Source organism: Eublepharis macularius, chromosome 6 (assembly GCF_028583425.1).
Source record: "Eublepharis macularius isolate TG4126 chromosome 6, MPM_Emac_v1.0, whole genome shotgun sequence".
In the NCBI taxonomy this organism is placed as follows: domain Eukaryota; kingdom Metazoa; phylum Chordata; class Lepidosauria; order Squamata; family Eublepharidae; genus Eublepharis; species Eublepharis macularius.
In genome coordinates, this window is record NC_072795.1 from 68,067,893 (window position 1) to 68,093,335 (window position 25,443).

General features: G+C 40.8%; 1 protein-coding gene across 2 annotated transcripts in view; it reads right to left on the bottom strand.

Annotated features, from left to right (window-relative positions):
- Positions 1-25,443, bottom strand: part of NT5C2 (5'-nucleotidase, cytosolic II) — a 127,997-nt gene that overhangs the window by 41,210 nt on the left and 61,344 nt on the right. The window contains exons 3-4 of one of the 2 annotated variants that reach the window (XM_054984276.1): positions 12,817-12,876; positions 2,120-2,237 (exon numbers count right to left, since the gene is read on the bottom strand). Coding sequence is in view for 1 of the 2 variants with exons in the window: in XM_054984275.1 (XP_054840250.1) it covers positions 2,120-2,237 (118 nt within the window). In the remaining variant the exon portion in view is untranslated. The remainder of the gene's footprint in view (positions 1-2,119; positions 2,238-12,816; positions 12,877-25,443) is intronic. The other variant, XM_054984275.1, reaches the window with a different exon arrangement.

A 25,443-nucleotide genomic window follows, 5' to 3' on the forward strand; every position in this document is an offset into this window, starting at 1 on the left:
TCTTTTCCTGAACTCTATTCTCCTCAGCTGTGCTCTGATACTAAAAGTCATCTCAGCTAGGTGAAAAGTACTTGGGGAGAGGGAACTGTAGGAAAGCTCAGCATCCATAACCAATGAACTGTTTTTCTTACTAAACAGAATTCCCCTTTCCTTGTGATAGGGTGATCCTTGTGATGTGGTCCATGCTTCTACACATGGAAATGCCACCATGTCTTGTTTGCCTCAAGTAATCACCATGCCACTAAGCAACTGGTAAATGAGACTACAGTTAATCACCCTTCTTTTTTCCCATGGTGAAAAATTACAGCTTATTGAACATGACTAGTAGGTACTTCCTTAGAGGGTACTCTCCATGTCACATTTTTTCCTCTCTCCTCACAATGTGTAGTTTCTTTCATTAACCCATGATGCAACAGTTACACTGTATGCTCTCTCATCTACATTCCACAACACTGGTTTCCACTGGGGGGAGAGGATGGGGAACAACATGACATGAAGAGTTCACATCAAGGCAAATGAAACAACATGTAATTGAAAAAGAGGTGAAAATATTACACTGACGGCAGTTCTAAGTAGAGCTGGACACGAACCGAAATATGACCCAAAATTAAGCACGAACCAGGCCGATTCACGGTTCATGAACCACAGTTTGTCAGATCCCATTTCTGATGAACCGCCACGAACTTTAGGCTGGTTTGTTTGGTTTGTTTTTTGTTTCGTCACTACAGACAGCCTGGTGCCAATCAATCAGTTTCCTAGGCAACAGGGGATGAACTTCCTGCAGACCTTCTGCTGATCCAGAAGTGACCTTCTGCTGGCCCGTAAGTGATGATTTTCTGACCTGGGTGTGACGTTTTCACGAACCAAACAAACCAGTTCGCAAACCAGGGCAGGTTGTGAAAGTTCGTGGTTCATGAAATATGATGAACCACGAACCACATGGTTTGGGGTTTTTTCGGTTCGTGCCCATCTCTAGTTCTAAGCACCCTATGCCTTTACAGAATTTGTAACTTAGTGTAGTTTGGTGTAGTGGTTAAGAGCGGTAGGACTCTAATCTAGAGAACTGGGTTTGATTTGCCACTCCTCTGCTTGAAGCAGGCTGGGTGACCTTGGATCAGTCAGAGCCCCCTCAGACCCACCCAACTCACAGGGTGATTGTCGTGAGGATAGTAATAACACACTTTGTAAACCGCTCTGAGTGTGGCATTACGTTGTCCTGAAGGGCGGTATATAAATCAAATGTTGGTGGTGGTGGTGTAGTTATTAAATGTGAGAATGAGAAGGAGGTAGCCAAAACAAGTAAATAAGATTACTACTATTTTCTCAGAGAACATGTTCAGACAAACAAAATACAATTAGACTGGGCTAAACAGATCTAGTCTGTCTGCGACAAAACCTTATAGCCTGATGTCAAAGGAAGATTTATAGGGCTTAATGCTTGGGCTGACACATGGATTACTATATGAACAGCCTGCATGCAGATAAAGCAGTGGTGTCATTGCTTTTGATACTCGCTCAAGTTTTACTTCACCACTAACTTTCATAAGACTTTCCAGTGGTATGATAAAACCTGAGTACACACTTGGGGAAACAAATATTTGGCCACAAGGTATCCACCCAACCGGCCCTTCCATTTCTTCCTTTCATTACCCATTGATTAAGGCCTGATCTACATACTTTTTTTAAAATGTTTGTTACAGAATGTACCGTGAAGACCCTGCCATTCTCTGTTGTGATAACTTTTCAAAAATATAAAATTCAGTGATTCTTCTCATACCTTTAAAGCGAGCATGTGACTGACATGTGCATACTTTTTTTGTCCTTCAAACAGTTTCAAGAAAGATTTTTAGCAGCCTTGTATTAGATTAAAGATCTTCATTACATAACTCAGAATGTGGGCAAAATCATTACCTGGTTATATTTCTATAGGTTTTCCAGCTACACAAGTTACTCATCCCACACATGTTCCAGTGGATCTTCCTAAACATATTATTTGTTTACATCACCTGCCTGGCATGAGCCAAAGTGCTTATATATAAAACTGAATAAGAGGAAGCTAAAACTATGTCATTAAAACAGCACAGAGAAAATATATCCTTGAGGAGTTACAGCGATGTACCTGGTTGGGAATGCAGGATCATAGACAAAACTGAGCAGCTCTTGAGGATACCCAATTGAAACTAATCGCTCAACTGTCAGGTCAAAGCCAAGAGATTCATATTCTGGAGATTTATACACTGTGACAAGATGAGAAAATTCAGATTATGTTACAAAATACAATAACCACAAATAAAAACAAACCGACAGCAAGGCAGAATATGTTAATTCTGCCATTCTTTACTTTTCTTACCAATAATACAGTCATTTGCTTCATGTTTCCTAAATTGTCAGATTTTGGTGGCTTTTGTAATCGTATTTCATAAATTTGGAAGTACAGTTCATATTTCAGCAGCAGAAGGCATCCAATGAAATATTAGCTACTTTATTAGCTAACAAAAGATTAGCTATTTCCTCAGGAGAAATATATTCTGAACAGCTCTATCACCTTCCCCTCATTTCACCGCAACATATTAAAAGACAAACCGACCCACCTATCCTGCTAAAATCAAAATACAATTCTACAATCTATGTAGGAATCCCACAGGGGTTTCTAAAGAGACCACAGTTTAAACCTGCCTTCCAGTGACAGGTCAACTGTCAGGTTATCAAGTAACCATATTAATAAACCCTGGCAAAGTTATCATCCTACAGCAAAATATTTAAGTTGTCTTGGAGGACAGTGCAAAGAGAAGAGAGATGTGAAGGCACTGGGAGGAAATGGAAAATTCAGGGAATCTCCTTTTAAAAAAATGTTTTGAAGAACTCCCCACCCTTTGGAAACTTTGGGGAGTGCTGAGGAAAAAAACCATTTTTTTTGTTCTTAGCGCACTCAAAACATTTAACATGAATATCAGAGGACTTGTTCTTTGATTTTTCTAATGGAAATTTTGAGCAACATGGAAAAAATTCCTATGATTTTTTTTTTATGAATGAACTGTACTAAGAAAACTTAGGGTGCAGGAGTTTTCAGGTTTCTCTCACTTTAGTATTGGGAGTATTTGTAATTTTGAGTGTAGAAAACTAAGGCATTTATTCTTTTATATTCCATAAATATGTCAATTAATACAATTTTATAAGTTAACAGTTATAATTTATGCATTTTATGTTGTTAAAGCAGCAAAACAGATTTAAGTTTGGTAGGAAAGTTACTATTGCATATATTTCCATTTTTTTAAAAAAAGGAAAAAAGCCCCTCAACCACAGCTTCAGAATTTCTGGAAATATTATGTGTAAAAGAGAAAACATTGAATAGATAATTCTTCTCTTCCCTGTGTACTTGATATTTATCCTAGTATCTATCATTCTTTAACCTACTGCCTGTTTTCCCATTCTTAAGAATTATCGTTCTTAATCTTTATAGTATTATTTTACAAGTTTAAAGTATTTGTCACACTTCAAACGTTGCCTTAATAACTTGTATTTTCTTTAGATGCGTCTGCTGTGTCTATAGTCATATGTATTACCAGTATCCAAATGCTTAAATCTTTATTAAGACTGGAATCTAATGAACTGTATAAGAGGGTTTTTATACATTAGTTTATTTAATACCACTACCCTCATACACACATACACACCATTAATGACAAAATGCTTCTGAAACAGAAGAGATTTTCACATGCATGCCTAAGACTTTTGGTCTACCTAAAATAGTTCTTTGGATTCTGGACATTGTGGCCAATACTGAGCTGTATTCCTTCAAGGAATAAGTAGTATAGAAATACTATTAATTCCCTCTATCTTACATATAGTGATTATACTTATTACATCTCAAACTGCATGCATCTTCTTCCAGCTATATCATCTTGCTAATTTATGTTCCATGTATGATTCTTTATTACTCCTGTATCCTTAACAATGTAACCCACTATTCAAATGGGACTCATTCTGCACATAATCATCTTACCTAAGATTTATCCATTCAATTTATCTGAAGTAACTTGACACTATATAGCCAGCCTGCTTAATGCATAGAGTCATTCATAATGCTGCGCTAATACTGATGTAATGCAATCACACTTTTCATTCAGAAATGTAAGATAGTCTCTCTGCCAGCCACATGGAGACTGCAAACATGTATCACACACAGTACACAGCGGTGTTAGGGCTTAAATATGAAACTGTTGTGCCTAATTATTTTTTTATTTAAATCATAAGTACAACAAAAGTTAACCAATTGCACATATCAGATCATGCATGTATAAATGTAGATTCCCTCCATTTAGCTGTTTTCAACATCCTGCACAGAACAACCTTTATTTATAATGAGGCCTCACATGGACAGTGCAAATTTTAGAACTTACTAATATGCAGCTTCCAGTGTGTGCGTAGCATCTGCTTACTAGTGCTGCATGTCCAAGATGATAGCAATACCATGCAAATCCAGCACATGCTGAAGGTACATACATGGTAAGCAGCTTTTAAACAAAGTTCTTTGTGTAGCTTCACCACAAGCAAGAACTTTTAGATTATTTCTCACTCCATGTGTAGGTTGCTGACAGTAAAATGACTTAAGAAATTATACTTAAGAACAACGGTGCTTGAAGCTGACAGTCTGCATAAGGGGAAGCTGTATCACCACCACCAATAATGCATTTAACAGATGGAACCAGGTTAGTGCTCTTCTACATGACCAAATCAAAGTAAATCTAGATTAATCTGGAAGGAGTTAGAAAAACACTGTACCATTTTCAGTAACTTCCCATATATCATGGAAGGTCACCCCACCAGAATCACAACATACTGAGACTTATATGCTATGTTGCCCAAGGGATTGACTTGTAAGGTTATTTGTCCTGGGAAACCTTGGAAACCTTAGAATGCTACTGTTCTAACATATTTGTGAGTTTGTAATTGAAGTCTAGAATCATCATTAGCACCAAAAGAGGGACTGTTGTTCTTAACAGAAACAAATTAGTTAATTTAAATTAACAAATTATTAGGACTTTATGAGCATTAAGCTAACTAAACTGAACAATGGAAGTACTGAATATTCATGAAATATCATTAAATCATTCTTAATTAATGGACCAAAAATTAGCAAAACCAGCAAAAAATAGTAAAAACTCATTTTGGTAATCTTGCCATGTTTCCAGTGTGTAGCTGTCTACTATTTACAGAAACTTATCTCTCTTACCTAAACTCCCTTGTTGAAGCAATGAAATTTTAAGTTTGTGGCATTATACACAACAAAACACTGCCAGACTCTTACACAGAATCATAGTAACGCTAATCAAAGTTTTACATGATACTTTTATATTACAGGCAGGTAGGCAAGATTAAAGGTTGTAATATCTTATATACTAATAACCAAGTTGCCCTGATCTGAGGATTCTTAAAAATCTAGAGTCTGGATCCATGAATGGACAAGACAGATCTTCCTACACACCTGAAAAATGCCCCAGGTTTGCAGAAAAACCGGAAATCGGAAAAAAATACATTGAGGGGTTAAAAAAATACCCCAAAAGGATAAAAGGAGCTCCTGTAGATTTAACCAGATGCCCTCAGTGGCTGTTGCTACGCAACCATAACACTTTAGCCAGCATTCCAGGCTTGCTTTCTGTCAGTAAAAGGCAAGGGAAGGGGGTAATGCCCTTTCCAGGGTTGTTTTGGCCTTGGAAGGAGGATATATTGGGGCCAGACCTAGCGATAACCATTGGACATGACTTGCTTGTCTCACCCAGGCCTGGCTTCTTGTTACTGTTCAACACAGAACCCCCTCCCACAAAACTCACTGTAGTGCAGTGGTAGTGGTTAGAGTTTCAGGGTAGGATCTGGGAGACTCAAGTTCACCTCTCTGCTGTGGAAACTCGCTAACTGACTTTGATCCAGTCACACATTCTCAATCTAACCTACCTCTCAGGATTGTTGTGAGGATAATATAAAGGCAAGGAGAATTATGTAAGATACTTTGGGTTCCCATTATGGAGAAAGGAAGCACATAAATGAAGTAAATTAAGAAATATAGGTGAAGATGGGGGCAGATAAAAGGTAAATTTGTTTAGTGGGTTTGAAGAATAGAAGTAGGGGAAAGTGAGCATATGGAAGTTGCCAGCAGGAGGGAAAGAGATAATAGAATGAGGATGGGGATACAGGGAAAAGTGAAGTACCCCCTGCATGTTCCTCACTATGCAAACTGGGCCATAGGGCAGGCTGCTGGAGGGAGGCAGAAAGGTGAAGACGGTGGGGGCAGGGAGACAATGGAGAGTGGGAGGAAAAGGAAGCAAGAAAAGGGGAGAGGCTATGGGGGTTATGGAAGGGAAAGAGAACATGGTATGGGAGGGGAAAACAAGGTGTTCCCCACAAGTCTTTGTGGGCCCCCACTTGTATACTATACTAACCACATTGTCAACATTAGGAAAACTAGAGAAACAAACAAAAACAGGAAAAACAAAATCAACAATCAAAGTCCATTGCCAGTTAACAGTAACATATAATTGAAAACTAACACCAAGACAAGCCATGCTGAATTTGAGTATTAGAACAAAAGCAAAGCCAAAAGCAATATATCTAATTCTCAACACTGCCCCAATTATGGACACTTAAATTCAGAGACTGAAGCCATGAACAGACAAGACAGGACTTTCGACAAACCTGAGAAAAGCCCCAGATCTGCAGAAAAATCAGAAAAAAATACATGGGGGACGACGACAAAATCCCTCAAATAATATAAGCAGCGCCTGTACCTTTAAGAATGAATATTCCCTGTAGTTATTGTAGAGATTGCTAGACAACAACAGCCATTACCAGCCCTCAAGCCTTGGCCCTGGAGGAAGAACTCATTCGGGCTTGGACCATTAGCAACCACCAGACCACTTGCCAACAAGTGTTGTGGAGGCTACTAGATGACAAAATGCCATATATTTGCATGAGCTCAGCAGCAACCTCTGCACATCTTGGTTGGCCCTGGCAGTATGAAAAAGAGGGAGCCACACCAATACAAAGTCAAAGCAGAGAAGAAAATTTTTACATGTTCAGTTTGCACTGAACTTTGTCTTCAGTTTTTCTTTAATTTTTTTTAATAAATCTGTTTTTATGATTTACTTTTGATACTCTGATGAATCAGTGTGTGAAACACATAGGGATCTTTGTGTAGAATATAATAAAATATTTTTCCCACTGCACCACAGTTTTTCTTCTCTGCTCAGGCCTGGCGGTAGTCACCATACAATTCACCTGAACAGCTTGCTAACTCGTAACTTTTGCAACTTGGACAGACTTTTCATGGGGCAAGACTACGAGGAAGAAGGAAGGAGGGAAAGCTAAAAGCCAGTGTGGTATAGCAGTTCTACTGTCAAACTAGGCTCTGAAAGAACCAGGTTCAAAACCCTACTCTGCCATGGAATTCTTAGCGTCGGGCCATTCTCTCTCAGCCTTATCTATCTTGTGGGCTTGTTGTAAGGATAAAACGGAGGCAAGGAGAATCATTTAAGTTCCTTTGGGACCCTGTAAACAAATAATTAATAGCAAATTATTCGAGTACAGCTCGTGTGTCTGTCTGTCTTCTCCTTGTATGCTGGGGGCAGGAATGTGTAGCCAACCATCAGAGGTTTTTGTATATATATGATTTTAATTGCTGAATTTTATTGTAAAATTTGTTATGCAATTGTATTTTATGACTGTTGTACCCCATCCTAAGCCAACTTGTGGGGAGGGCGGGTTAAACACCTAATAAACTAAACTAAACTAAACTAAACTAACTGAAGATTGGGGACAGAGAAAAGAAAAGTTGGTTAATGAGTGGGAAGAAGAGAAAAAAGCAGGGAAAGGGAAGAGTATATGAGGGTTGCCAGGAAGTGAGAAAAAGTAACGTGGGGAAGCGGATACAGGGAAAACAACTTCAGTAAGTCCTCACAGTTTCCCCGCTTGTCAATCAATAAATGTAATTCTCAAAGTGGCCTCATCTGTGGATACTAATGAAGAGATTGGAGCCATGTACATACACGAGAAAGGTGATCTTTGTACAAACATGGAGAAAATCCCAGGTTTGCAGAAAGAACCAAAAGGCTTTTTTTAAAAAAGAGGGGGATTAAAATCCCCCCCCCAGAAGAAGAGCTTCCATGCTTACACAGACAACACCTTTGTTACGCTGGCCTCATCAATACCTGGCATACACTACCACTGCTGCCACATAAGCTGTGGAGGTGGTTGTGAGGTGGGCAGATGAGAGGAAGCTGCCATCACCTCATGATCCATGGAGGGGCAGCAATAGAGGAAGGCATGCAAACGAGACTGGAGGTAACATCGTGTGAGTTGCAGAGGGGGAACAAGGTAGGCAAAAGAGCTGCCACTGCCCCCTGCATAGGGACAGCAATGAAGGCAAGTGGGTGAAGGGAGGAGCTGCCACCATATGAGACCTGGAAACAGCAGTGATGCAGGCGTGCTGGTGAGCAGGCAGAAGCAGCTGGCATGTGAGTGGTCCAGCAAGCCAGTGGAGAGAAATTCCCCACTCACAAGTTTCACGGGTCCACATTTGTGTATTTATATTACTCAAAGACTTTCTAAGTCACTCCTCAACTATTTCAAGGGCAGCAAACATCAAATACAAATGACTCCTACAGAGCAATGATAATGCAATACTAAGTGATGTGTGAATACTGTCAAGGTGAGCCATAACTGAACACCTTTCTTTCAGGTTGTTTCACAAATGGCTCATGCACATACACTACCAACGCAGTAGGTAACAGGAATAACCATCCCAATGTGTGTGCATGAGATCTTAGTTCTCATTAAGGCTATATGCACTATGAGGAAACATGCACAAACCCAAGACATAAAAAAGATAATGTCTTTACCTGGGCAGTATGTAGCCTAAATGCCACATGTGTAACATGGCACTATATGTGGCTCACTATACTCATAACTATATATTAGAATAAGCACTAGATAAATATTTGTCATTATTAAATACACAGGATTCAATACAGTGCTTACATGCATTTTTGAAACTTAAAAAGGCATTCAAGGCATAACCAGGTAGCAGTTATTTTTCAGAGGAATGAAGTTCCATAAGTAAATCCATTACTATTGACTTTTAAGGATTCAAGTATTTCAAGACTAGTATCAGAATCTGTACAGAGAATGGTCAATTTCCATTTAAGAGATGCACTTCAATTTGCTACATAAATTCTATATTTAGCAAAAGATTAAAAGAAAATTGGTGGTAGTTCTGCAAGTTGGTGTCTTTCATCTGATTAGCTGCTTTGCCATTAAACACCATTTTCAGGCCAATAAACTCAAAACAGCAATACTTGACTGCTCTCCTAAATGGAAATTTTGTGAAGAAATGTGACACTGTACACTCACATTATCTGTGCCTATGTACTCTGAAGAAAGCCAGGGTAAATATTGCAAAACCTTTTTAAAAGAAATATTTTAAAACCTGGTTTTGATATGAAATAGAATACTGCTTTAAAATACAGCTTGGTATAAAATGAAATCTCAATTTAATGCATGCATATTTTTAAAAACTTCCACTTACAAGTTTTTAAAATCAAATATCTAACCCATAATCAGATTAGTTTGGTTGGATCCCAAGGTGTCCCTGTGGGAGCAGAGAGCACTTCTGCCCACGCAAGAGACAGGTTAGAGGATAGAAGGGGCCCACAATTTTACACTTGAGACCCCTCCCCCCCATGCACTGCATCCTATGTTGTTCCTAAGAAGGAGTCTTTTCCAGTGGCACAAGACAGGGAGAAGACAGGGAAATAACTTTTTCACTGAGTGTAGCTCACAGATCTGAGGATCCAGCTTATGGTGTTTTAAAGATCGCTTTTCTGTGTACAAAACTCCATGATATAATCAATCCCAGGCAACTGGTTGGCCACTGTATGAAATGAACTGCTGGACTAGATGGGTCTGATTCAGCAGGGCTCTTCTTATATTTGTTGTTTTATATGGTATTTATTATACAGCCATGAAGTCTGTTGTATTTGGTTAAGCCATGTTGGCTTTCTAATATTCTACCATTGTAATGCATGAAACTTCTATTTATCATAAAATCAAGACAATTTCTCCCATCAGTCTGAAATGTGGCACAGAATCTATCTAGAAAGGGGTATAAAATTCAATATAAAATAGACATGTTATAAAAAGTTATGGTTTCATTGATCCTGAAGGTAGTGAAAATGTATGATAAATTTTTGTGCACATAGTCACAAATCTTTAATTTCTTGTTTTGATAGTTAATGTTCTGTAAAAAAAATTAATATTCCAGGGTCTTGCGTTCAGTGGTTTGGTAAAATCCATTCTATATTCATACAATGATGAAGTCACACAGTTTCCATTTAAATTATTTTTTTCAATTAAGGACAAGTTATGAGTACAGTTTTCACCATTTGCACAACATAACCCCAAAGCCCATTTATAAATAAATGGATCATGGAAAAAAAAATTCAAGCTAATTTAAAACTTAAACTTCATGCAGTTATACTTTCACTCTTTCAGCCCGCGTTTTCTTCTTCTGTAGTTTGGGGTGCAGCACAGAACATAGGACCAGTGCTTTATAAATGTTTAATAAGAACTTCATTACATGCTAAAATTAATCACATGGAATGCCACATGGAGAAATGGACACAACAGTAATGCAAATTTAGAAAATTATCTAAAAGAACAAGTGACATTGTAGCTACATGGAACTTAAGTTGTAACTGAACACAAAACATCAGACATACAATGTCTGATTTTATTTATTTATTATCTATTTTATTCGGTTTATGTTCTGCCCTCCCCACATCAGCAGGCTCAGGGTGGATTTTAAAGTTATTATAAAACTGATGCTGGGATTCAACAGGAATAAGGCAAGAAGTCAAAGACCTCTGGCTCTTCAAAATGCCATCCAGTATGTCATCAAGGTAATTCTCTCAGTCCATCCTAAGTGACCCTTATAGCCTTATTAGAGGACACCTCGACTACCCAAGTGCTGCAATTTGCTTATCACAAATACTTATGAATAAAGTGGGATGAGAAATTTCCAGTTTGTGGAGATGGATCCACAGCGCCAGACAAATTTTCTACACCCTTATTGACATACCATGTGAGTAATTATTTGGAAGCTAACATATATATCTGAACATGCACAAATCAGAAGTTCAATTCTGAGGATGGAAATAGGTTATAGACAAGCAGGGGATCTGCAAACAATCTGGGGGAAAGAACTCTCCTGCCACTGGCCCCCGTTTCTACCATCTTGCTTGCCCTGTCATTGCTTTCTCTAATCCCCACCTGTTGCCACTTTCTTCACTCAAACAGTGCCTTTTCCTCCAGTTCTACCCTTTGTCATTTCATTCTCCATTACTACTTCCTTTTGCTACTTTCTCCACAATACATCCAATGCCTCACATTACCACCTTTTCCTCTCCTCAACAACCACACAGGCAGCACTGATCAGTATCTCACAAGATTTTTTTTTTTTAGTATTCTGATTTTGGCGTTTAAAAAAAACAAACGCTCCTTTCAGGATTTTTCTCCAAGCCTGGGGTTCTTCTGAGTTTATACAAACATCCCCCCTATCTTTTCACTATCCAGTTTTTGGCTCTCCACTATGAAGCCAGGTCCAGAATTAGATATATAGATGTTGCACTCTGGTTACTGTGACAAAAGAAATTTTCCTTTAATTAGACAACTGGGAATGAAGCTGGAATTTACTGAGGTCATGTCCCTTTCTGACAGCACTCCGCACCACAGAGCACTGTACATCAATCAAGATGAGTTACAAGCTCCTGACATTTTCTTGCAAGTGTGGAAGTGCTTATTTGGGTAATATAAGCTAGCTAGCAAGTAATGAATCTAAGACTAGCAGTGTGAACAACATAATGGGCACTGAAACTGCAGCATCATAATTGAAGAGGGCCCTATAACTATCATATATGTACAAGTAAACTGTATTGTTCAATGTCAATTACTTTTCAGCTCTAAAACTACCCCGGTTCTTAGGAAATAATGTAATGTTGAAATGCATTTCTGCAAATTCCATATTATGGTAATTAGACTGAATTATCACGTTTTTCAAAAAAATAATTTTACAGCCAACCAGATGTTGCCATGCACCATCTGTTGTGCAGTAAGCCAAATACCTACCCATATTAACCATAACCTTATATGCATGCCATTCAGTGAAGTGACCAATCTGCAAACCACATCTGTTCTTCAAAAGGCATCTCCTCAAAACATAACTGAGAGCACCATGTACTAAGAAAATAAAGTATCAATTTATTCCAAGGTATCGGGGTGGTTTTGTTAAGAGAGGTGTTTTTTGGTGTGTGCATGGGGGTGGTGGTATAGGATGGTGCTTTAGCAAATAGCCAAAAATTTGAAAACAGAAACCCAGTGTTAACATTTATCTTGCTTTCTTATCAATTCTAGTATTAAAATTACATACTACTAAGGGTTCAAAAGTACTTCAGCAGCATAGTTCTAAGTACAGTCGCACCCTTGTAAATCCACTGAAGTCAATAGGCTTAGAAGGTCGTAATTCTGTTTAGGACTGCACTGTAACTTTCCAAAGTATGGGCTTCCTTATGCAGTGTACATGTCACAAGAGAAGCCAAACTGGATAGGAAGCTATGTAAGTAAGATACGGGATACCCACGCACACCAGTGTTACCTTTGCTGCCAAGACATGTTCAGTAGCAATTTTATAGCTTTCCTGAAAAGACAAAAAAAAAAAATCTGCAGCCGCTCCAGCTAATGCAAAATGCTGCTGCCAAGATTTTAACTCACATGAGGCAGATGCAGATGCTGAGTGTCACTCCAGTCTTGAAGGAGTTACACTGGACTCCCCTGTCAAAAAGAAAGAATCAAACTGACTTTAAACTGAAACAGTGGGGTTGTGCTAACAACAATGTGTGCATTTGCTGGAGCTATTGTGCAGAGAAAGATCAATGGCTGAATTACGAGTCATGTCTCCTTTGGCATTGATATCTAGGTAAAATTTCATCTTCAAATCTACAAAATGCTCTGTGAAATTAATTCATTAAGATTTCAGAATGGAAAGTCTGCAAAAAACTTCAGTCATTGTGTGCATACAAATACAAGAACTGAGAGCAACTATATGGATTAAATTCTCACTTTAAGATACTCTTGTGCGACAGTTTAGTTAGAAGGTTGGGATCTTCCCTCCATTAAAACATTTTAGTAGATAGTGATAGGAAAGATACTAACATAGCGTAAAAGCAAGCATGGCAAGGTCCAGAGAGGAATATCAGACAAATTTACCACATTGCTTAAAAGAAATATTGTAAATTAAACCTAATGCATCTGAATACATTTGAAAATCATTCAGGTTAATAATAAAGTACACCATATCGTTTTGAAACAATGGATTGATAGCTCTGATGGATACAGTGTTAAGTAGGATGAGTTACAGAAAAGGTAGGACCTAATTTTATTATGATGCCAGTCTAAAGTTGGAGGACCCTTGGGAATAACTGGCAACCTCAGGATGGTGGGATGGGGGGGGGGGGGCGAGAAGAAAATGCAAGTTCCCTTTTCCTCAAGTTAACTCTTATCTCTCAAAGCACCTCTCTTCATTAATCCTTCCCTATTTACAGATAGAAAGGGAACATACTGAATGTAAAATTTCTTTAGATAAAACTGAAAGACTGACAATTATGCGGCAGCACAGCCAAGGCATGGACCAGCGACATTCACCTCTGCTTAAAATTTCTGGCTTGTAATTTGCTTTAGTGCAGCTGTACCAAAAGAAACAAAAAAAAAACCATCCACCCACAAGAACTTGTTAGTTTACTCTTTATCAGAATATTATTTGCCACTTTGTTATTAGCCAAAAAAGAAAAGGAAAAAAAATACCACCGAACAACTCTTAACGGTTTCAAAAATTTTCCCTGCCTAGACACTTTCAAGCATTTCCAAACACCTGCAGCATCAGAGGGAACTGGCCATCGACTTGCTTAGAGCCAGCTATTTGGCTCCTTCTCTCCCAAACTACTTCCATCAGAACTGTCTTTTGCAGTGGCCACTCTAACTGGTCCTTATAAAACAGGTAAATTCTCTAATATACTATATTCCTGAATTTCCTTGTTTACTTCTTCCTTTTCTCTTGTGTCACCTTTTGTGTTGTATATTATATTGCAGACAGTTTTTTTTAAAATTGTAAACCACTTTAAATGCAACAGCTGAAAATAAAATAAAGCCACAAGTTGAGTGTCTATGTACAAACTGCTTTAGAAAGCTAAGGTTTTTCAAGATTCTTCAGGCAAAAATCTAACTGTATTCTACAGTAGCACCATTGATATGCAGCTATAGCAAAATGCTTATGAAAATATAAATAATACCCAAATATACAATGTAAAAATAAAACATGCAAACAATGAATATTTGCTTATTTTGAATAAATACAAAGTGTTGTACATAATTCAGAATCCAGTGAGTGTACTTTTCTAGAATTTGAATTTTTGGCAGGAAACAGCTTGGTGAAAAAAGAAATCTTATAGGTAGGGAAACCTAGCTGTAGACCCTGGAGGAGGAACAGATAGCTAGTTAAGAGACAGAGGCACTCTCTCTTCAATGAAAGCTTTTTATAATCATATTTTAGTCACCTTCAAATCTATGAAGGCTAGAAACTTTTCTATGTGACAATGATCCATAAAAAACTGAATTCTGTGCTAGTCTAGGATTGCCATCTTGGAGTTGGGAAATTCCTGGAGATTTGGGGGGTGAAGCTTGAGAAGTGCTGAATTTGGGGAAGGGAGGAACATCATCCGGGTATACTGCCATACAGTCCACCCTCCAAAACAACCATTTTCTCTAGGAAAAGTGATCTCTGTTGTTTGGAGATCAACTGTAATTCCAGGATATCTCCAGGCCCCACTTAGAGGTTGGCAATCCAATGCTAGACCCAAGTTTCAACACAGATAAAAGCTCTGTGCTCACATTCATACTAAACACATAGTCGGACAGTAAGCTCACACTGCCTAATCTGTCCTGGGTACTACTACATCAAGGCATGTGTATTATCAATATATCTAATCCTCAACATGGCCCCATCTGTGTATACTAAAACTTAGAAACTGGAGCCATGGACAGACAAGAAAGATCCTTCTACAAACTTGAAAAAGCCCCAGGATTGCAGAAAAGCTGAAACAACAACAGTAATAACAGGATCACCTGTAGTTTTAAGAAATAAATGTCTCAGTGGCCATTGCTAGGCAACCACAACAGTTTTTGCTAGCCTTAAAGCCCTGGTTTCTGTCAGTAACAGGTAGAGAGAGGGGCGGGACTTTTTTCAGGGCTGTGCTGGACTTTGATGGGGGGGCTCAAATGGGATAAGCCCACCAGCAACTACCAGGTGATTGACTCACTACCACAACTTGTACATCTCACGTAGGCCAAGCTGCCTGCTCCTATTGAACAACAGTACCCCACTAAAGCCAGTGTGGTATACTAGTTAGGGTTTCAGACTGGGATCTGGAAGACCCAGGTTTGAAACCTCACTCTACCACTGGGTGACCTTGGACTAGTCACACATTCCCACCCTAACCGACCTCAAAGGGTTGTTGTGTCAATTAAATGGAGGACAGGAGGTCCGTATTGTGGAGAAAGGCAGGGTATAACTGAAGTAAATAAATAAATACAGTTGAAGATGAGGGCTAGATAAAAGGTAAGTTGGCTGGTGGCTGGGAAGGAAAAAAGAAAGCATAGGATTGCCAGGAGATAGGGAAGAGGAAATAATAGTGTGGGGAGGACATACAAGGGAAAGTGACTAACCCCCACAAATCCCTACAGGTTCCACATTGCACAATTGGGCCCAGCCCAGCTACAAAACCGCACAAATCGGCCAGAAGTTTCCCAGCTGCTGAGGGAAGGAAGGAGGGAAAATTGAAGACTGAGGGCAGATAAAGGTAGGCAGGCTGGCAGATGTGAAGGAAGCAGGAAGAGGGAACAGGCTAAGGGAGCTTTCATATGTTGCACACAATTCAGTGCTTTACCTTGGTTTAGCCTAACTGGTAAAGAAGAATATGCAGGAGTCCTACGGAGGGAAATAAACATAGGCCTTTTTATTTGCTTATAAGCAAAGGAAGAATAATACAATTACCAGGGGGGAAAAGGCTCCTTGAACTGATCAGTTCTTCAGAGCTATAATGCTACAACAGAAGAATTTATACCTTCAGGTCAATTAGCATAAGTTACATAAGTTACAACCTTGGGACTACATTGGTCCAAGAAAGTGACCACCCCCAGTTCACATTGGAAGAACAATTCTGGATGTCATTGCTTATCACCTAAAGATTATCTAAGTCAAGGAATATCTTCTTTTATTAGCAATATTTTGTGCTTTGCAGGCAAAATACTATCTTTGAAGCTAATTAAGCTCCCTTCTGACATCTGGGAGCTCTTCATGTCCTTGACGCGTCCTGCTGGTCTAGGGGAAAGGACGCAAGTCCTTCTCTCTGCATCCTTATTTTCTAGAGCAAAGTTCAGCTGGTATTCTACAGCTCCTTCCAGCATGATTAACTCAGAAAGAGATTTCTTATTTGCATAGTGATACAAGTGTATCATTTTGATAGCCCAAACTACAAATGTTTAGCATTTCACATTAACAGGTATACATTCATTTGTCTTTTGGCCCCTTCTCTGCTTTGCATAGTGAGAATACAGTAAGAGGGCCCTGAGAATACAGCAGGATTGCACAGAAACAGAAAAAACCATGAAAAATATTTTAGCCTATTAAATTCACATTCCACACATAGAAGGGAAAGAGAAAATGTATGGTGGTGGTAAAATACCCCCTGCAAGTCCTTGCAGATCCTCCTCTTGTAATGTATAATCTTTATCACCTAGAGTATAGGGACGGTGAATTATTAAGTATATGTGCACTAGAAGCATGCACTGGAAAAAATTCCATTTCATTTCTGAATCTAGGTTTTTGCAACAATCTCTGTCCCATTATTGGATTCTCCCAGGTGGATCAGTGTTGGCTTGTATTTAATCCTTTGGGGTTTTTCCATTATTATGAGTTTTGGCCCATTGCGTGCATGTGTGCAAGGAAGGTGTTGGCTGCGCATGCGCACACTCATGCTGTTCTTTTCAAGGGGGACTGGGAAAATGAGGCTCTGGGGCAGCTGTTTTTGCACATAACAGCACTAAAATCTCACATAACAGTCTTCCCTCCAAATCATTGATCCACCGAGTTTGAGCACACACACATCAATAGGGTGTGGTGTTTACAGACTTCAAAGAATACTTGGAGAAAGATGTCAAGGTGCGTGTTGGGTGGATGCACGTATACACCCTGTTCTTTTCAAGAGGGTGTTAGGGAAATAAGGCTTTATTTGCACTTAACCAAAAAATGCATCATTTGTTACCAACTATTAGCCCTCCCTTCTAATCCAAGACTCATCAATCCAATGAGTTACTACTCACATACACAACACTGGAACCAAAGAAGATGAGTGTTGGTGAGGGCACACAATGGTGGAAAACTGGATGGCAAAGCAGCGGCAGGCCAGTGCCCAAGAAGATTGCTCCACTGCCGACCAACACAGAGGTTTTTTTAAAAAAAATTCTGCATTATGATACTGCCACTAAACTACCTTTACATCCTGCTGTTGCCTGTTGATGCCATGTTTCCCTGCACTTTGTAGTTGCATTCCCATGATAAGGGGGTGAATCCTTCCTTTCCATGCTCAGGAGCTGCCAGAGTCAATGTGGTTGGATCTGACCAAGCTCTGGCCTCAGCTCTGCTCTTTGAACTCCAGAACTGAAAAGTCCATATAGAGCATGGTTGAAGAGTTCTTTCCAGGCTTCAAAAGAGTAAAATGCTTTCATCTCAACATCAGATTTCTTGTCACAGTAGACCTGCTGTCATAATGGAGAGACCTGCTGGAACTGTAACTACACTTAACTCGATGCCTTCTGCCTTTGAGCATCTGTTCTTCAACAGTTAGTATGTTTTTGACCAGAGTGGACCATGCATACCACATAGTCCTTCGCATCTGGCCCTTGATCTGTCTTGACTTGACAGGGCCATAATGTTGTTTCAAGTCATACCCAAAATGTGGTAAGAACACTGACAGAGAAATGTTAAGAGGTGCAGCCATGCTGCCTGTCAACACGGGAGTCAGTGTTATGTTTCACTCATAGCCTCCTATAGCAGTGATTCCACTCCTTAAAACAGTTCACCACAATGAGATTGGGAGCAGGGGGGAGGCCCTTTGGTTGTGTTAATGGGATACTGAGGTAATGAAGGATGACCTTCTTTTCTCTATTTTTTACCAATAGATGGGAGACCAGGCAGACTGCCCAGTATCCATTTTCCAACTAAAACCGTTAACCATTAACAATGAAAGACAAGAAGTTAAACTGAAGCCAAAGTCCCAGTCTTTAACAAGACAGGTCCACATGTAACACTGATCTGGAAAGGCTTAGGTATCTGCATGGACCTGCGCACAGTGCACAGCCCTGCTATCTCTACTCATTTAATACTGGATTAACAGTTTTGATCAGAGCCCAGAAAAAATGAAGAAGTCCTTTTCAGGCAAGATGAAGTATCTCCTTGTGCTCCTTGACCCATTATCTTAGGTTGACTTCTACAGTCACAGTTGGCTTGCGGTGGGACCTAAGAGAAGGACAGCAACAACAGGCCACTGAATGGGTAGTGTCATGGCCCCGTCTGGGCTCAGTGAGAGCAAGGACTCCTTGGGAGGAGAGGCGCTCCATGTAGCCAGCCCTTACTCAGCAGAGGCCAGTGACCAGGAGCTGCAACTGCTAGGTAACTGGAGTTCACAACTAGTAGTAGAGAGGCTAAAGGAAAGACTGCAATGTAATACAGAAAAAAAGGTCTTCCTGAATAGTAATTGCTACAATGAATACAAAACACTATATACCAAAATAAATTGTCTTTCATTCCATGAAAAGTGCAGAGTGCAAATATTAATATAACCATCAATATCATTAATGACAATGTTAACAATACTCAAATTTCATATTTACAGCACGCTAATTATAATATTTCTGTATCAATATAATTTCATATCATCCAAGTCACTCCAAAGTACTATCCGTCAATAACACACAGTCCCGTTTCTATTTCAACACAACATAGAATATCTTCTCATGGGAGGCGTTCTTTCCCTAATGTGCAGTAAGCAAGATAGCCAAGATGTAGACATCTCTTCTGCTCCAAGCAGGGAAGCCACCCCTCCTATTCAGCCCAACAAAACGCTAGCCGATTTTGTTTTGCAGACCTTGCTTTCTCAGGGGCTGTATCATTATTTCCACTTCAAAACTTATTCATCGGACATACTTGGAAAAGACGCAACGGAGACAATGCCCGTCCATTGTCCACTGCCAGAGATGGGCATTGTCTCTGTCACGTAATGAAATAATGATGCACTTTTCATTGAATGAAAGGCAATTTATTTTGGTATATAGTGTTTTGTATTCATTGTAGCAATTACCATTCAGGAAGACCCTTTTTTCTGTAATCGGAGTTCACAGCCAACAGCTGAGATAGAACCACTGGTACTCTCCAGACCCAACACCACAGAGGAAGTTCAGCAAGGGAATTCCAACACCAAAGGGGAAGCCCAGCCAGGGGCTTCCACTCCCCCAGGTTCGCCCACGCCCAGAGAGCGCCACAGACAAAGAGGCTGGAGCTACAGGAAAGACTGCGCAGTGCTCGCCTTCTGAGCCGATGCCAGCTTTTGGAGAGCGATGATGAGTAGCATCAGGGTGAAGCCCCAGCAGCTGGCTGCAAACCACGCCTGGCCATAAAAGCCAGCCTGGAGGAACCGCCAGGCATGGAAGCAAAGTGTTACACTACCTGCAACCACTCCATGTACCAACATCTTGCTCGTGCCTGCTTCTAGACCTGATGATATCAGTAAGTGACCTCAGACTGGACTTGACCTAGCTTTTGGATTCTGGACTCACTCCTGGTATTTACCTTGTGCTCTGACTATGGACTGGACTTGGCTTTGAAATCTTGGACTCCCCCTTGGCTTTTGTGTGAGTGCTCTGACTGTGGAATACCAGCTTGGGTGAGCACAGCCCATGACAGGTAGCAACCTGGTCCACATATCTGGGTCTTCCGCAATGCAGTTCTCCCTTAATAATACTTATTTCTAATTTTCACGCTAATCTGCATAACATGAGCCTTTGCAGTAGCCCAAGACTCAGAGGCTGGAGGAGAACCCCTCCCTCCTCAAACCCATGTGTGCACACCTGCATGTACATTATCAGTTAGTTGCTTCCCAGCCTTTCCTCGCATTGAGAGTAAAAGCGTACAGAATGGGATTGGCAAGGTGATGCCAATGGCACAGTGCCATCCGCTGCTCTCCTCCCCAGCATGAAGCAAGCCTTTTATGAATTGGAGCCACTCAATGCTGCTGGTGAAACACTGAAGAAAGAAATGTACTCATGCACAACACACACTTTCCTATTCCTACCAACAGAATTATGATATGTTTGCACTCAGTCTCTTCCCCGGGATCCAATTGGTTGCTTTTAAGGAAAACAGTTACATATGCTGCTTCCTGCTGCTGCTCATCCAGTGCCTGTCTGCACTGCCACTGCACAGTAAGAACTGAACTGAAACACACAAACTTTTCAGCGGTGGGGAGTCAGTAGCTTCATTTCCCACATTTGTTTCATCATTCTGGAAACTTCTTTAACTAACTGAATCAGAGATTTCTAGACACATTTCTGGCTCGTTTGTTTTGTTTTGCACATGTCTAATGTGCACCCACATTACAGTAGACGCCCAAAGGTGGGACTAGTGGATCTACAATTGTGAGCACTGTTAACCAAATGCCTTCTTTAAAATATATTTTCATATACAATAGTCCCTAAAAAATCATAATTCTAAATGAGACATGTGCTATATTTCTAACCTGTTATACCCAAAATATATTTTTCCACTATTTAGAAAATAGTGGCGGTGGGACAGATACAGGATTTTCTGAATGATGTCTCGGCCCTAGATCCCTTTCAATCCGGGTTCCGGCCAGGGCACGGGACGGAGACGCTGCTGGCCGCCCTCACGGACGATCTTCGCAGACATCTGGACTGAGGTGGTTCAGCGCTGCTGATATTATTGGATTTGTCAGCAGTATTTGACACAGTCGATCAGGGCCGGATCTACATATTTTGTGGGGGGGGGGGCAAAAGTGAAAAATGGCACCCCCTTATATTTTTTCTTTATATATACATATATGACCAATGTTTTTAATATAGATAATAAACAACTCTTAAACAGAATAAATTGTGTTGACTTCTATGAATTGTTAATAACAACAACTTTACATTATCTTATCCATCATTAGCTAAGCATTCCTCCTAGAATTCCTTTTGTTGTAGGGAGCTAAGAGAGTTCATAGGCAGACATGCATGTTAGATATTAGGAAGACAGAGTTTAAGGAACTCAGAGGCATGATGAGAGTCATTTAATGGCAAAAAATACTGGAAGGGAGAGGAGCAAGTGAAGGGTGGGCTCTCCTAAAACAAGAGCTATTGCAAGCTCAAGCTGTCAATATTCCAGTAAGACAAATGTGGTAGGGAATTCACAATGATGGGGGAAATTTAAACTCCAACAATGGAATTTGAATAGATTCAAATTCTTTATTCTAGAAAAATAACATTTATTGGTTAGCCAAGGCAAGTTTCTGACACCCAAAAGAATCCACAGCAGATGCAAAGCAGAGATATATGAAAAGTAAACTCTCTTGCTAGGGCATCATGTCCTTAGGAGGAAATGCAGATAACTACTTAACTTCAACTAAAAGTTAACTTTTCTGGCTTTTTTCCCTGCAAAACTTTTCACTGCATCATCATAATTTATGGTATTTGCCACATCACTTTCAATAGACAATATAGCCAGCCTTGATAAACTCTCCTGATACATTGCTGACCTGAGATAGGTTTTTATAAGCTTCATTTTGCTAAAACTTCTCTCACAGAATGCTGATGTTGTTGGTAGAGTGGCATACGTTCTTAACACTATACAAAAATTAGGAAATGCATCCTGTAAATCATTTGTGTAAATCACAGATAATAGATATAGGCAGCTAATTTGTTCTGTATTTTCAGAAAAAATTATGAGTTTGATCTCTGAATGTTTCAAGTTCACATTTAAATTCGTTAATATTTAAGTCCTCTGAATATTTTTTTGCCAAATGTTCTGCAGCCACCATTAAGTCTGAGCTACTCATTTTCATCAATTTTTCACCACCAAGAAAAGAAAAATCTGTGTTTAGTCTTTTGGTATTTTCAAGTCTTGTATGCAATTCTGTTAGTATTCTGTCAAAAACCATGTTAATCTCATGCTTGAATTGTTCTTCTGTTGAAAATGTACAGGCCTCATCGCTTGCAACTGGGAAATTTTGGGGGAAATTGATACGTATGCAATACTTAACTTACTTTCCTGACAAACCACTTATTTTATTGATTTTACAACTTAAAATGTATTAGCATATAGAAGTGTGCTATGTGGAATCTCTTTTGGCTGGAGATCAGATCTAATTCTGGGAGATCTCCAGCCTGGAAGCTGGCAACCATACCCATAAGGCTGGATGCTAAGGACTGTTCTTACTAGAGGTGTAAAACGTCCGCACATTTTGACGCCGTAGGAAAAAGGTCCCTCCTTCTTTTTTTTCCTACAGAAAAATAAACTGGGAAATTTGGGGCAGGGGGAACTGATACGTATGCAATACCTAACTTACTTTCCTGTCAAACCACATCTTATTTTATTGATTTAACAACTTAGCATATAGAAGTGTGCTATGTGGAATAATTAAATTTAAAAGTATAAAGTATACTAGCATCCCACGCCCCTACCTTCCTGCCTTGGTTTGATCATTTCCCTCCATGCTGATCTCGGAGCAAATAGAGCAAACAAATACACAGCCTGCCTGCTGCTGGGGCGATGGGGGAGCCCTCCCCTCCCCCTCCTTGCGCACGTGCACTCTGTGCCATCCCACCTTTTGGCCCAGCAGCACTTCAAGCTCTTCTCATCCCAGGCAGCAGCGTGCAGACGCAGAGACGGGGGGTGCGGAGCAAGTGAGCCAGGCACGAGTGCCTATTTGCTGGGAAGAGAGGCAAACACGGATTTGCCTCTGGGAAGAGAGGCAAACTTCTTGCCAGTGCACGGGGCCACCCTCTCTTTGATGGTGCAAATAGAGGCATCTGCCGGCTGTCGGGGCCTGGGGGGGGGCGGCAGTGGAGCCCTTCCCCTCCCCCTCCCCCTCCACACACATATGCCTTCTGCTGGCTGTCCCACCATTTGGCATACTTTGCTCTTGAGAGCTGAGGCAGAAAAAAAACCAAGTGGGAGAGCTGGGCACGAGCAGCTATTTGCTGGGGACTCAGCAAACTCAGATCCGCCTCTTTGCCGCCCTCTTTGATGGCGCCAGGGGCGGGCAACCCCCCTGCCCCCCCCAAGATCCAGGCTTGCAGTCGATTACGATCTTCTGACTCACCGCCTTGCCGATGTGGGGATACAAGGGACTACCTTACAGTGGCTTGTTTCTTTTCTCCACAGTTGGGGACAGAGGGTGGCACTTGGGGAGAAATTGTCACCCCGTCACCCGTTGCTGTGTGGGGTCCCGCAGGGGGCAACACTCTCCCCTTTACTGTTTAACATCTACATGCGCCCCCTTGCCCAGTTGGTGCGAAGTTTTGGGCTTGGGTGTCATCAATATGCAGATGACACCCAGCTATATCTGATGAGGGATGGCCGGCCTGGTTCAGCCCCAGATGTCCTGGAACATGCGTTTGCAGCCGTGACTGGTTGAAACAGAGTCAACTGAAACTGAACCCAACAAAGATGGAGGTCCTGTACTTGAGCCACGGAGGACTGGATTCGGGATTCCAGCTCCCGGACCTTGCAGGGGCACAGCTTGTGCCAGTTCCAAGGGTTAAGAGCCTGAGAGTGATCCTAGATGCCTCCCTGAAAATGGAAGCACAGGTCATAGTGGTTGTCAGGTCTTCTTTTTTCCACCTGCGGCAGACCAGGCAACTTGCCCCTTACCTGTCTACCTGTGACTTAACTACAGTGATCCAGGCAACAGTCATCTCTAGGTTAGATTACTGTAACTCACTCTACGCAGGCCTACCCTTGAGCCTGACCCAAAGATTACAGCTGATGCAAAATGCAGTGGAGTATCGGATCAAGTTCAAGGTCTTGGTATTGACCTATAAGGCCCTGTGTGGACTGGGGCCAACGTACCTGAGGGATCGTCTCTCCCCGTATATTCCCCAGAGGACCCTCTGATCGGGAGAAAAGAAATTGTTATCAGTTCCTGGCTCCAAGGAGGCCCACCTGGCCTTGACTAGAGCCAGAGCTTTCTCAGTCCTGGCTCCTACCTGGTGGAATGCTCTGTCTACCGAGACCAGGGCCCGGCAGGATCTACTATCTTTCCGCCGGGCCTGTAAGACAGTTGTTTCGCCAGGCTTATGGCTGAGGCTGGGCCTCCGCTGGCTGGAGGATACAACATCTACCCCTCTCCCTATGACAGCTGCCCACCACTGTTCTTAAGCTGCTGCTATGTTCAACTGTACTGTTGCACTATTTGTTATTAACTGTTTTGCCGCCATCAAGAAAAAGAGTGCTGCTATTTTTATATATTTGTATGATGCTTTTAAATGTTTTATATGGAATGTTTTAAATGTTTTTAATGCTGTTATCCGCCCTGAGCCTGCTTGCGGGGAGGGCGGAATACAAATACGATAAAATAAAAATAAAAAATAAAAATGTAAACATGTCCTCATAAGCTCAGCCCTGCCACATCAGTACAAATAAAATGCTTATTAATTTCTTGTTAGCTGCCTTGACTAATAGCACTTGACAAGCCTGTCTTCCATTAATCCCCATTTTTAGAAACCTCAAAACCTGACACAATCACTGTATCTTGTGACAGTGAAATCCTACAGATAAGTAGTAAGGGGAACAAAATTCTGTGCATAAAAAAAGCTCACTTTCAAAAGTTCATTGCCAAAACAGTGTAGCAAATAATGGCCTTTCCATACAACACGCTTTAAACTGGTGCCTCTGTGTATTCATACCGATCCGTACTGAATCAGCTTGGGCTTCGGGCATTCTGTGCTGCATGACCTCGTGGTGATATGGTGTCTGCTGACAAGTTGAGATGGAGTGGGGGAAGCTGTAGTTGGGGACTAAGAATTCCGTATACACATAGGAAGCATCAGTGGCGCCTCAGTGGCAGCTTCAAGAAAAAGTTGTGGTATGTCTGTAGGGAGAAAACTCAGGGGAAAGACAGACAAAATTTGATTCTGCATCTCAAGACTCCCTTGTGCATGCAGAACTCTGGAGATCATGGGACGCAGACTGGAATTTGAACCACTTCAAAATGACCAGGCGGACAGGACCTA